This window comes from Salvia hispanica, chromosome 2, assembly GCF_023119035.1.
Source record: "Salvia hispanica cultivar TCC Black 2014 chromosome 2, UniMelb_Shisp_WGS_1.0, whole genome shotgun sequence".
Taxonomy (NCBI): domain Eukaryota; kingdom Viridiplantae; phylum Streptophyta; class Magnoliopsida; order Lamiales; family Lamiaceae; genus Salvia; species Salvia hispanica.
The window spans coordinates 22,188,130-22,201,795 of record NC_062966.1 but is presented as its reverse complement, the minus strand read 5'-3'; the positions used below and the strand labels follow the sequence as shown (position 1 = coordinate 22,201,795).

General features: G+C 36.8%; 2 protein-coding genes and 1 non-coding gene across 5 annotated transcripts; all 3 read right to left on the bottom strand.

Annotated features, from left to right (window-relative positions):
* Window positions 1-4,038: 4,038 nt before the first annotated feature.
* On the bottom strand, window positions 4,039-5,687 carry LOC125203424. Of its 2 annotated transcripts, none has more exons than XM_048101760.1 (2): window positions 4,544-5,687; window positions 4,039-4,328 (listed from the first exon to the last, which is right to left on the bottom strand). In XM_048101760.1, the coding sequence occupies exon 1, from the start codon at window positions 5,225-5,227 to the stop codon at window positions 4,577-4,579; it is 651 nt and encodes a 216-aa protein (XP_047957717.1). In that variant the 5' UTR covers window positions 5,228-5,687; the 3' UTR covers window positions 4,039-4,328; window positions 4,544-4,576. The 2 variants fall into 2 exon arrangements, with proteins under 2 accessions (XP_047957717.1, XP_047957718.1); XM_048101761.1 differs by having other exon boundaries at window positions 4,039-4,322.
* On the bottom strand, window positions 5,029-5,164 carry LOC125208684. The gene has a single exon (XR_007174167.1). It is a non-coding gene; the product is annotated as a small nucleolar RNA Z247 (small nucleolar RNA).
* A 4,399-nt stretch (window positions 5,688-10,086) lies between the features above and the next one.
* LOC125205840 (nuclear pore complex protein NUP50A-like) lies at window positions 10,087-13,574 on the bottom strand. Of its 2 annotated transcripts, none has more exons than XM_048104993.1 (2): window positions 13,404-13,574; window positions 10,087-11,748 (listed from the first exon to the last, which is right to left on the bottom strand). In XM_048104993.1, the coding sequence occupies exon 2, from the start codon at window positions 11,744-11,746 to the stop codon at window positions 10,310-10,312; it is 1,437 nt and encodes a 478-aa protein (XP_047960950.1). In that variant the 5' UTR covers window positions 11,747-11,748; window positions 13,404-13,574; the 3' UTR covers window positions 10,087-10,309. The 2 variants fall into 2 exon arrangements, with proteins under 2 accessions (XP_047960950.1, XP_047960949.1); XM_048104992.1 differs by having other exon boundaries at window positions 10,087-11,808; window positions 13,404-13,573.
* Window positions 13,575-13,666: the final 92 nt, after the last annotated feature.

The following is a 13,666-nucleotide window of genomic DNA, read 5'->3' as shown; positions in this document are numbered from 1 at the left end:
CGGGGTGTTGGGTTGACAAGACTAAATCTCATGATTAATTATGTATCATGTTTGGTTCATAAGATTAACCCCCTTAACTTAATCCTAGATGGATAGTCTCATGATAATTAGTCATAGCCTCCTCCCTTCAACTAAAATAATCTCACAACTTAATCCTAGATGGATAGTCTCATAATTATTAGTCATGACAACCGAACGCCACCTTACAAATCAAACCACATCTCTTATTGAATCGATTAATTTTAAAAAAAAAAGGTTTAATTGAGATAAATTGTACAAAAAATATATAACCGAATAAACCTGAGAGTTAGGAACGTCTCAAAAATTAGACTAGAGAATTTGTCCGCTGCCGGTAATCTATTTTATTGGCTATTTTTTGGTATTTATCATCATTCAACAACTATGTTTTCTTAACTTTTTCTGAAATCTAGCAATATAGATAGATATTCAACCAAAGATCATTATTTTTACTCTTTAGATTCAAAAAATGGAACATCAATCTTCAAAGTCTTGTTCATATCGCCTTAATTCTTTGAACACATAGCCAAGCACTCTTCAAACTACGGACCATCTGTCACACAATATTATACTCCCTCCGTCCCATAAAAGATGGCACACTTTCCTTTTTAGTTTGTCCCACAAAAGATGTCACATTTCTCTTTTTGGAAAAAGTTCTCTCTCACATGAATATAAAAATTATATTTTCTCTCTCCATTTAACACACAAAACAAAACCTCCTAAAATCCCGTGTCATTTTCAAAGTATGCCAACTTCTCTGGGACGGAGGGAGTAATAAATAAATAAATATGTGAAAGCTTTATAGATAAACATAAGAGAAATGAAGGATGAACTGGAAGTTTTTCATGTATGGCAGAGTATCAAATAATACAATGAATATATACTACTCTAGAGAAGGATCTAGAATCATAGCTGTGAAACCCTAGTCCAGCTAAAGAACAAATATGCATTCTGACAGGCAGGCAGCTGGGCAGACAACCTTGGGCAGGACCACTTGATTTTATCTTGTGCTATATGGTTCACGTAGCCCAGTGGATGGCTTTCCTTCATGATCAACTTCAACAAGTGTGCTTAGGAGAGCATGCTTTACACTTCCACTCAATTCGAGCGAAGATAGAGAAATGACACCAAGCTTGTTTCTCAGCTTCGAGAAGAATTGATTCCCAAGAGGTTTCGTTAGAATATCAGCTATTTGATCAACTGAAGGGACATGCCTGAGTTCAATCAACTTGGCTTGCACTTTATCTCGGACAAAATGTATGTCGAGCTCAATATGCTTGGTGCGAGCATGAAGCACCGGATTGCTAGCGAGAGAAATTGTGCTTATGTTATCAACCCACACGGTAGGAGTGTTCGAACACTTAATCTGCAGCTCACCAAGTAACGACTTGATCCATGAAATTTCAGATACTACTTGAGCTAAGCTCCTGTATTCGGCTTCGATGCTGGATCGGGATATCACGGTTTGCTTCTTCGAGCACCATGAGATCAAGTTGCTGCCAAAAAATACACAGAACTCTGTAACTGAACGCCTATCATCTATGTCTGCAGCCCAATCAGAGTCGGAAAAAGCAGTTAGATCTCGGTTTGAACTCTTAATGTGCAGACCAAAATCCACAGAACCAGCTAAGTACCTAAGAATTCTTTTAACAGCCTTCCAATGCTCATCCAGAGGACTAGCCATGTATTGGCTCACTTTATTCACACTAAAACTGATTTCAGAACGAGGGCACCTACTGTGCTTCTATACAACTTACCATCAGAGAAGGGATTTCCATCAACCTTAGAAAGTTTAGAGCTTGATATCATTGGAGTTGGGCAGCCATTTGCTTCCGACATTTTAACCTTTTGAAGAAGTTCCTTAATGTAACCAGCTTGATGAAGATGAAGACCATCAACTGTCTGTGTAACTTCAACTCCGAGAAAGCATTTCACTTCTCCTAGATTTTTGAGTGAGAATTGAGCACTCAATTTGGAGATCACATCATTTATGGCAGTAGGAGAGCTCCCTATCACAAGCATATCATCCACATAAATTAAGAGGTAAGTAATATCAGATTTTCTGTTCCGAATGAAGAGAGATGTGTCGGCCTTGGATTGAGAGAAGCCAAGCTTGAGCAGAGCTGATTGAACAGTCAAGAACCATGAACGCGAGGCTTGCTTCAAGCCATAAATAGCCTTATTCAACTTGCAAACCATATGAGGTCCACCTTGTTCAAAACCAAGAGGTTGTTTCATGTAAATCTCTTCATTCAAGTTGCCATGTAAAAATGCATTATTGACATCCAAGTGAGTAATCTGCCAAGATGAGGACACCGCAATAGACAAGATCAAACGTATGGTGTTTGGTTTTACCATCGGGCTAAATGTTTCAGTAAAATTGAACCCAGGTTCTTGTGAGAAACCTTGAGCCACTAAACGTGCTTTGTATCTCGCTATGCTTCCATTAGCATCCTTCTTGAGTCTAAAAATCCATGTACAACCTATAATATTCTTCCCGGGAGGAAGTATGGTTAGGACCCAAGTGTTGTTTCACAAAAGAGCTAGAAACTCCTCCATCATGGCCTACCTCCATACAGGAATTATTAAAGCTTGAGTAATGGATTTAGGGAAAGAAGTTATGAGTAGGACTGTGAAAGTTCGAGGCTTGATGATTCCTGCTTTACTCCTTGGGACCATATGATGAGTAGGAGCCGGGGGTTGGTCAGGAGAGGATGTAGAATCAGTAGTAGACTCACTGATGGAATGGTTAGGAGAAGTAGACAGGGGAACTGATGAGATTGCAGCTGGTGCAGCTGGAGCAGGAGAAGGCAATGGAATAGAGGGAGGACTAAGAGGGGTGGGTAAAGGAGTAGAGGATGTATTTGAGGCTGGAGCATGTAAGAGAACTGGATTAATAGGAGGGGTAGGAGATGAGATTGACATAATTGGGAAGGAGGGAACATGAGCAGGAGAAGAGGGAACATGGGCAGGAAAGGTTGGTGCTATAACTTGATGAGGAAAAGAGGACTCCTCAAAGAGAACATCTCTACTGATAATTGTTTTCCCAGATGGTAAAAAGATTTTATATCTTTTATGAGATGAGCTATATCCTATGAATGTGGAGGGAGTGGATTTGACTTGCATTTTATTTTGATTATAGGGTCGAAGAAAAGGGAAACAGAGACAACCAAAAATCTTTAGATCCATGTAATTAGGCTTGAACTTGAAGAGCTTCTCAAATGGCGATATATGCTGAAGAGTTTTGGTGGGGAGTTTATTGATAATATGAGAGGCAGTGACGAAAGCATCATCCCAAAAATCAGTGGGTAAGCAAGCTTGAGCAAGCAAAGACAACCCCATCTCAACAAGGTGCCTATGTTTGCGTTTGGCAAGTCCATTTTGTTGTGGTGTGTATGGGCAAGAAAGTCTATGGTGTATCCCTTCATCATGGAAAAATTTGGTTAGGCTTCGATATTCTCCCCCCCAATCACTCTGTAATGCTTTTATTTTGAGATTAAACTGGTTTTCAACTAAGGCTTTGAAATGTTTGAAAACAGAATGCACTTCCCCTTTGCCTTTCAACAAATACAGCCATGTGTATCTACTAAATGATCAATAAAAGTAATACTCCCTTCATCCCATGTTACTTGCACTTTTACATTTCGGAACGTCACAAACTCCTTACATTATTTATAGTTTAAGTTAGAATTAATGCATTTAATTAATATGTTAGCTTAAGTTAAGAGGTCCTTTATTAAGTGACGTCTCATTACACTTAAAATTCTAATTTAATTACACAAAAAAATCAATCTCAAATTTACGGCCTAAAATGAAAGGTGTGAGTAGCATGGGACAGAGGGAGTATAATACTTGAATCCATTTCTAGATGTAACTGGCGAAGGACCCCATAAATCACTGTGAACAAGTTACAATGGAGCGGTGTATTAAGTGTTAGAAGGGGAGTATGGCAGTCTGTGACTTTTAGATATAGAGCATGGAGTGCATAAAACAGTGGATTTCATTGATTGGAATGGAATTTTACAGCTTTGAAGTGCCTTGACAACAGTGTCTAAGGCACAATGGCCAAGTCTCCTATGCCATAAATCTAGACTAAGAACAGTAGAAGATGTAGAGGAATAAAATATGGCTGGATCAGCTGGATCAACTTCTGGTGAGGGGCGGGAGCAAGCAGCAAAGGCTGAAGAAGGCTTGCATTTGATTGTAGGAGAAGAACAGGAAGCAACTGGACTGGAGGAACGATGAAGGAGGAAGCGATATAACCCACGATCAAGGGTGCCCTTGAGGATTGGGAGCTTGGTGACCTGATCCTTAACAAGACAGAATGTAGGATGGAATTCAAAAAACACACCATTGTCAAGAGCAAATTTGGACACACTTAAAAGATTTTTAGTAATCTGTAGAACGTGCAGGAGGTTATGGAGAAATAAGGAGCAAGAGCAAGATTCAGAAGATGGGTAGAAATGAGAGTTACCAAAATGAGAAATTGCAACATAATTACCATCACCAAGCTGCAGAGATTTACCTCCACCATACTTTGAACCACTGTTGAGATTGGCTAAGTCGTTGGAGACATGGTGTGTGGCACCGGAGTCAGGATACCAAGACGATGGTGAGGATGCATCAAAGTAGCACTCCGATTGAACAGGAGTGGAGAGTATACCACGACCTTGAGCAATGTGGGCAGCAGGCTGCTGGTGGAGCGCCAAAGGAGGGTGATTACGGAGAGGTTGGTGAGAGGCTGTCCAATATTTTGATCGAAACGAGACCAACAACAATCGGCTGAGTGGCCGGGCTTTTGGCAAAGCTGACAAATCAGGCGGTTGCCGAAACGACCACCTCGACCACCTCTGCCACGAAAACCACCACAATTACCATCATTTCGACCATGCGAGTAGTTCACTCTGGAAGAAGTATCTCTGCTGCGCTGGGGGGTTGGTTGAACCAAGTTAGCAGAAGGTTGAGAGCCATCAATGTTGATAGAGTTACTCTTGACAGATTTCAAACGCGACTCAAAGCTGAGCAGGAGTGAGGCAACATCACCAACTGTCCAGCGATCAGCACTGGAAGAGATGGTGACCATGATCGAATCATATTCTGAGCCAACACCAGAGAGAATGTGGAGGATATGGTCTTCTTCGAGAATGCGGTAGCCGGCAGAGCCGAGAAAGTCACAGTAGGACTTAATCTTGCTGAGATAATCCTTCATAGGGAGTGAGTTCTTTTAGAAGGTCTGAAGAAGAAGCTTATACTGCATAACCTTAGCCTTGCTTTGGCTAGCATAATTAGTGGTGAGGGCCTCCCAAATTTCCTTGCTAGAAGAAAGTCCAACGACAAGGATCATGGAGCTCTCAGTGAGAGAAGACAAAAGCCAAGAAGACAAGAGTTGGTCTTGCCTGTGCCAGGCAATGAATGTTGGATTTGGCTGCAGAGAAGAAGTAGAGGTATCAGGACTGAGCTGGGGAAGGATAGGGACTGAACCATCATGAAAAGGTTCAAGACCATAGCCTCGAGCTGTATCCAAAACTTGTTGGCGCCACATGAGAAAATTATCATCAGAAAGCTTGAGGGAGATAAGGTGGGAATGGGGAAAAAGAGGGGTGATTTGTAGCTGATTTTGTGGCTGGGTGAAAGGGATGTCAGCCATTTTAAGAGAGATAGAAGTAGGTCTAAGGATTTTACTGTTGTGATACATGAAAGCTTTGTAGATAAACATGAGAGAAACGAAGGATGCTGGAAGTTTTTCGTGTATGGCAGAGTATCAAATAATACAATGAATATATACTACTCTAGAGAAGGATCTAGAATCATAGCTGCGAAACCCTAGTCCAGCTAAAGAACAAATATGCATTCTGACAGGCAGTAACAAGGTTGAATCCTTATCCAATCCTACATATCTTTCTGGCAGCTGGGCAGACAACCTTGGGCAGGACCACTTGATTTTATCTTGTGCTATATGGTTCATGTAGCCCAGTGGATGGCTTTCCTTCATGATCGACTTCAACAAGCGTGCTTAGGAGAGCATGCTTTACAATATGCCAAAAAAACCATTTACATTTTTAGAATATTACTTGATGCCAGTTTTTTGCACTTAGAATTTGCACATTCATTTAGAGATTGAGAATCAATCTTCATGGGGATTGTTTCATGACATTTATCGATGCATTCAGTAAAACATTGAGGATTTTCCCTACAATCGAACATACATTGCAATTCACAGTCGAGAACAGCGGGAGGTTGTGCCCCAACTCTTGCTAGAAAGAGAATCATTATCATCATCACCCCAACGTAAATTTTCGAACTCATTCTTGTTTTCTCCATTTCCATTTTAACTAATTTGTATCCCACGTTTCTCTATATATGATGGGGTTTTATAACATGTTTTATAGTATCATTTTTTAGAGAAATTTTTCCTGTTATAAATGCTTATATTAGTTTACACAAGTAGGCAAATTGCATTTATTAGTAGTACTCAACAATTGCACTTATTAAAAGTCTCTTTCTAATTAACCTATAGTTTGACTCTTCAACTCATAATGGTGGATGAAGTTGACCTATAATGTCTTAATGTATATTGTTCATTTAATTTTATATACCATTTGTCCCTGAAAAGTATAAACTTTAGTTCATAGCGAGTTTAATATATAATTGATAAAGTAAGAGATAATGAGATAAATAATAGTGTCAGTAGTGTTTTTATTAGAGAGTGGACTCAACATCATTAGTAATGTAGTATAATGGTATAAATTGTAAATAAAATAACGTGCAGGTGTAATGTGTTGTTTAGTGGTATAAGTCAATTATCCCTTCAATGTATTAGGGGGGAAAATTTAAAATAAAATTAAGAATGATATGAAATGTGATTAATAATTTTTCAAACACCTGTAGTAATATTATTTCAAATTCAGGTACTTAAAAAAGTGCAAATCTCATTTTTATGTAGGGCCAGTTTAAAAACCTATATAATTAATATGTCAAAAAAATGGATTGTAGTTTTCAAATATTACCTACACAAATTTTTTACACTTAGAAATTGCACACAAATTTGTACGTTGGAAAATGGAAATCAATCTCTTAAATTTGTGGTATACTTACATTCTACTATAAGCAGTCAGTCATATGCATATATGATTCCTACATTTAATCGCTTGCACATGAAGTTGGAAGAGATTCAACTCTTGCTAGAAAAATCATTATCATTATTATATTTTGGCCGCTATGTAAATTTTCGAACTCATTCTAGTTTTGTCCATCTATATTTTTATTGATTTATATGTATTTTATCTCTCAATTTCTCTTTCTATGTGATGATGAGGTTTATAACTTTATATAGTTTTTATATTAACTTATTGAAGAAATTTTTGCACTAAGTCAAAAATACTTTTTAGGTCGATTGACTATCGATTAGATAAGATATACAGAAATTTGATTTGTGCATAAATTTCTTAGGTCGGTAGATATAAATTCGACCTAAAAAGTACTATTGACTTATAAATAAATTTATGCACAAGTCAAAAAAGTAGTACTTATATAGTACAAATAATTTGCGAAAAAGGTATACGTTGACTACCGATTCGATAAGATAGACAGTTTGATTTGATTCGTGTATAAAACTAGGCAAAATTCATTTTTTTGGTCAAAGTATTTTTTGATGTTTTATTTTATGTTTATTATCGTATAATGTTGTTTGCGTTGATTTATTAAATTTGGCTAGCCGACTCTTGTTACATGTCTGGTACTATGTAATTCATTTTTAATGTATTGATATACAATACATAGTACTCCATCCGTCCCCCTTTAGCAGCCTCATTGACTGTTCTGCTCTCTTTTTGTAAAAATGATAAAAAATAGTTAGAGTGGAGAAATAGTAAAGTAAGAGAGACAATAATGTAGATAAGACTCTTCTCTATATTATTCTCTCTCTTGATTTACCATTTCTCCTCTTTAACTATTTTTTTATCATTTTTACAAAAAGATGGCAGAAAAGTCAATGGGACTGCTAAATCGGGACGGAGGGAGTAATTGTTTTTAGTTTTATATTGGAAATTTTCTTTGACTTGAGAGTTGTAAGACTCATATTTATTGTTTTAGGATCGATTGAAAACATCTTAATATGTATTTTTTTTGTTTAATATTTATATATATTATTGTTTCTGTAATAATTTTAAATATAATATAATGTCTTTTTCATTAATTTTTGTTGATTGTTTACATTCTAAATTACTTATATATTACTACTAATAGTTCTCCACTTTTCCAGCTGCAATGTTTTGTACCTCTGTAAATAGCGGATTTTTTGGACAAGCTGGAAAAAAAATGTGAATATCATGAGATGGAGATGAAGATGAAGATGAAGATGAAGGTAGTAAGATCTTGAATAATTGGTTCTTAATCTTATTGCCTCTTGTTCCATCTTAAACGCTCAAAATATTAAAATAAAACAAAATAAAAGAGAACCCTAATTATGTTTTCTATTTCAAAGTGGTTTATACTTGGAGAAGGAAATCTCTAAATAGGGGTTAAAAACTACTAAAAATGTGAAATTAAGCCAAATTCACAATTGGTTAACCATTTTTTCCACCCTCTTTTACATTTGACAGGGTATAAAAGTGAGATACGTCCTCTTAAAAACATACATTAAAATTTAAAACTAACATCAAATGTATTTTGATGAAAAAAATGCATTTTGCCTAAATTTATATAAGTGTTAATTATAATTAGTCATATTGTCCAATATACTTAACAAATCAAACCACATCTCTTATCCAATCGATTAATTTACAAAAAAGGTTTAATTGAGATAAATTGTACAATAAATACAGCTGAATAAACCGGAGAGTTAGGAACGTCTCAAAACTTTAGGAGTACAAAAGAATTGATATCCTTTTTTCATAAATAAATAATCAAAATTATATCAATGTCAAAATCTTAATTAGTAGCAAAATCAAAATAAATCAATAGTTTGATATCAAAACGACAAAACCTCTATATAAGCTCAATGGCATAGAGATAGAATAGAGAGCATGACAAAGTTACCTACAAAATTAGTGAAAATAGAGATAGAGAAAATTAAAATGAATTTCAAAATTTATGTAGGGCTAATATTGATAATGTTTCTTCTAGCAAGAGTTGAGGCAAAGACTTCTGATTTATGTATAGGAAAATGTGTTATCAAATGTAACCTCTTTTCGAGGGGTCCAGTTTGTGTCGCTGAGTGCTTGAAGAAATGTTATACTAACATCAAACAAATCGAAGAAATGGATTTCAAATGTACAAATGGATGTGCAAAATCTAGATGCAAAGATTTCACATCAGGTATTATTATAAAAATATAAAATATAGAGTATTTTTTTACATGAAAATATTTTTGATTTATTGTGTAAAAGTATTGATTTTTTGTGGACAGATGATGATCCTGAGTTTGATGAGTGTTTGGATACTTATTCAGAAGATTGTAACGTTATAAACAACGCATAATTGGTCATTTAATTTGAGATCTGAGTTTGATGAGTGTTTGGATACTTGTTTAGAAGATTGTAACGTTATGATAATTCGACATCGGAAATTGTAAAACAATGTTTTTATATTATATTAAGGGTTTAAACAAACAATCGGTTTGATAAGTTGACTTGTCATTTCAATATTAATTTAATCACTGCATATGTACATCATTCGAAATTATCATTGGACACGCCACATAGAATATAATTTTGGTAGAATACTTGATCGTATGAAATTGATTTTATATTAAAAATTCATATATTTTTTCACTACATTCAATTTTTTTATGAAGATCTGTAATACGGCTCCCTGTAAAGAATAAAGAAATAAATTTTAAGCATTTTGTTTCACAAACTTTTTTTTTGTATTGAACTTTCCAAATAGTTAATTTATTAATTGAAAATCAATAAAGTATCATTACAAGGAGTAACCATGATAGTTTATATATCATCTCACAGAGAATTTCAAGTCTTCAAATTCTGATGTTTTCATTTTCATAGTAAAATGCAACTAATAGCTCTAAAAAGTAAGGACAAAGGTAACCATGCAAATAATCACAACTAAGAGTAGCAGCAAAACGTTATCTCATCATATAAAGGAGTTCAATAGAATGTGGGAAATTATCACTATTAAGTCTCTAGAAGAACAAACAGCATAATCAGTGAGCCCAACCAAGTACATTAACCCAAAAACATGATTTTCAAGAGACTAACGACGCATAAACGACCCAAAAACTCTCATTTTAAATGTCACCTAGTGGGAGAGGGCGTTTTACGGAATAAGATGCTCATCATTCATCAGCCTTTGGAGAATTTTCTGGGGTTCTGAGTGCGACTGGTGCGGTTGACTTGTGCTTGGTGACTTCTGCTCGGAAATCTTCAACTATGGAAGGATCCTTGAATTTCAAGGCAAATGTTGCAAGTGTGTCTTTCCCTTCACCAGCACTGTTCACGCACGCAAAAGTGATGCCTTTCTTGTCCATATTTGCAAGCTTCATGTCTGGGAAAAGGCTAGCATTCAGAATTAACCGATAATTTCCTCGAGCCCTCATAACAAGTCTGGCTTTTCCTGTCCCTGTGGTGGATACATTGACCTTCAGTTCCCCCTTCCCCCTTTCCTTCCAAGCTCCATCCATATATTCAAAAAGGATAGAATCAGCAGTGAAAACAGCATTTTCGTTTTCTTCTCCGGTTTCAAGAGGGACCTCCTGTTTGGGGGGAAATTTGGTTCCCTCGCTCTTAGTGATGGTACTTGCCCCAGCACTACCGAAGATAGAAGAGCTTCCATTATTAGAAACACCAAAACTGAAGGTGGTACTGTCAATCTTCGGGGCAGTACCATCCGTGGTTATCGATCCAAAGGAGAATGAGGTACCAGAAAACCCTGTTCCAGTCAGACCAGAGAAAGCATTTTGGGTACTTGATAGTTGTCGAAATGAGCTAAATGGGGCAGCTTCTTCATTCTTTTCTGCAGCTGCCTCATTCTCTTTCTCCTTTTCATCTCCATCACCTTTTACATTGTTCCCTGCTTGTGCCTCAATAGTATCAGCTTCTGTAGACTTTGTCGCCCCATCTCCAGAATTCGCACCTTCCACAACTTCCTCTGCCACAGAGTTACCCTTTTCATCTCCATCACCTTTTACATCCTTCCCTGTTTGTGCCTCAACAGTATCAGCTTCTGTAGACTTTGTAGCCCCATCTCCAGAATTCCCACCTTCCACAACTTCCTCTGCCACAGAGTTATCCTTCTCTTGGTCAACAACATTGGCATTTTTATCATCTGGTTGAGCTTTGGAGTCATCAACCTTGTCTTCAGGCTGTTTAGAATTGTCATCATTGACATCAGTCTTTCCATCTTTGGTAGATTCTTCTTTTGACTGTTCATCAACTCTATTGTCAGATTTGCTTTCATCAATTTGGTCAGTGTCCTTACTCTGACCACTGTGTGCCTCTACCTGTGCAGGGGCAGCTGGGGACATAGCAGTAGGAGGAACCAACCGGATGGCAGCAAAAGGATTAGAAGCAGTTGAAGGAGGGGCAGCTGGAGTTGACGCTTGTGGGCGACGTACTTTCACTATTCTTCTTCGCGCCAAAACATCATCACTTGCTTTCTTAAAAGTTCCTGCCTCTTGTTCTGGTCCATCGTCATCCAGTCCAGGGTTTTCACGAGATAGTTGGACTCCAGCAGCTCTCTTTTTAGACGGCTGAAGGTTTTCTGCATCTCCCATCGCTAGTAAAAAATAAAAACCAGAGTGATGTTTTTATTCAGTCCACTGGAACACAGCAGTCCCTGCATGCAACCATACCAAAACCTAAGCTGACACATTTGAATAATATGGCCAGCCCCTCCTAAGTACAAGAGGCCAAAATACACATACCTCCCTTCCATCTTAGGGTATTCAAATACTAAATAAATTTATGAATCAAATTAATGATGCCAAAGGTTTCTAACTGATAATTGCAAAGTTAATAAATAGATTCACAAAATGAGAAAATAATGCATTACTACAGATTTTACTATTATCTGTCAAAGCTATGTGTTAGTATTTTTTTTCAATAATCAGATATTGCTCCTAAGATGACTGCTAGAAACCATGTTGGATGTTCCAGACAAGGCTAATAAAATTTTAACTTAGGGCAGGTGGGGTGGCATAATTTCGAAGAGAAGCCATTTGTTTTCACTTTTCAGTTGGATATAACAGATAATCCCACGACAACCAGTCTATGGAGTACAAAACGCAGTGTGTCCTGGGCTGCACGTGTGTTAGTGCATTTTGTGGGTGAGAAAGAGAGAGAAGTGGCAAGAGAAGACAAGAAGGTATCAGCACATACTTCAGGTTGTTCAGCAAACTCTCAAAGGATAACAAGAAGTTTTTTTCCAATTTTTCCCCAAACCCCACCAGAAAACTATACCAATTACAGAAGTTATGGAATATACATCTAACCATATGGTGGTGTCTAACCATATCTACTACAGTTTTATCCCCTGTATCTACATGCTCTATCTCCAAATACTTTAATAACTTATGCGGTACATTTTCATTTTGTGTGTGCAACCTATGTTTTCTCTACAAAAGAAGCTATGGGATGGCTGATCATAAATGTAAAATGCAATATGCAAACATCAATATTTCTGATATAATATCAATTATGCTACTACTAAACTTATTGGGATATAAATCAGTAGAGATATCCAAACCCATACATGAAAAAAGGCGGACTACAAAGAAAGATACAGATTGCAAATTCTTAAAGAACCATGTTCTTGCATACCCAGAATACTTGAGTCAGACACTCAACGAGGAATTTATGGGCCAAAACCACAACATAACCAGCACGCTAGACACCCTAATTGTATCAAAATAATCAACAAAATGCAAAACAATGATTTCTGCATAGAAGAAGGTAGATCACTCAGAAATCTGTCCATATTCAGACAATTGAAAAAAAATCAATATCGGTCCATTTCAGCATCAATCAGAGCTATCAACGAAAATTTCACATTCAAATCAATTCGTTCCTCCTGCTTGAGAAGGTGCTAATGTATCGCATATATCTTACAGTTTCGTTTCCCCAATATGAAAAATACTAACTTCACATCTCCAATTCAACAAAAAAGAAAAGGATAAACAAAACACACAGACACCGAACACATCCGAACATAATTTCAGCTTTCCGCCATCTTTGAGTTTAATCGAGGTGCCAGACCACACTCGCGCAAATACAACATGAGAAAAACCTAATTTCACAAAATCAAATCCATTTACGCGCCCAATCGACATATAAAGAATTCGGTAAAAAGAGAGCTGAGCCACCACAAAATTGACAAACGAAAAATGAAATGGAACCGGATAGATGCATGCGGCAGAAATTGGAAATACATACCTCTGATACGGGCTCGGCTATGCTCGATTCAAACCTCAATTGCTTGGCTTTTGAATTTTGTGCGGATCTGCTAAAACCCTAGAACAACGCGTGCTTGCAAGAGAGAGAGAGCGGGCAACAATCAAGCAATACTTCCCCCTTTTATTATTCTTTTTTCCTTCAATTACCATTTTCTGTTACTTTTTTATATAGTAATCTCATTTTCTATTTATCGGTGTGTGTTTTAAAAAACTGTAGTTTGAATTAATTTCTTGGCTCAAAAG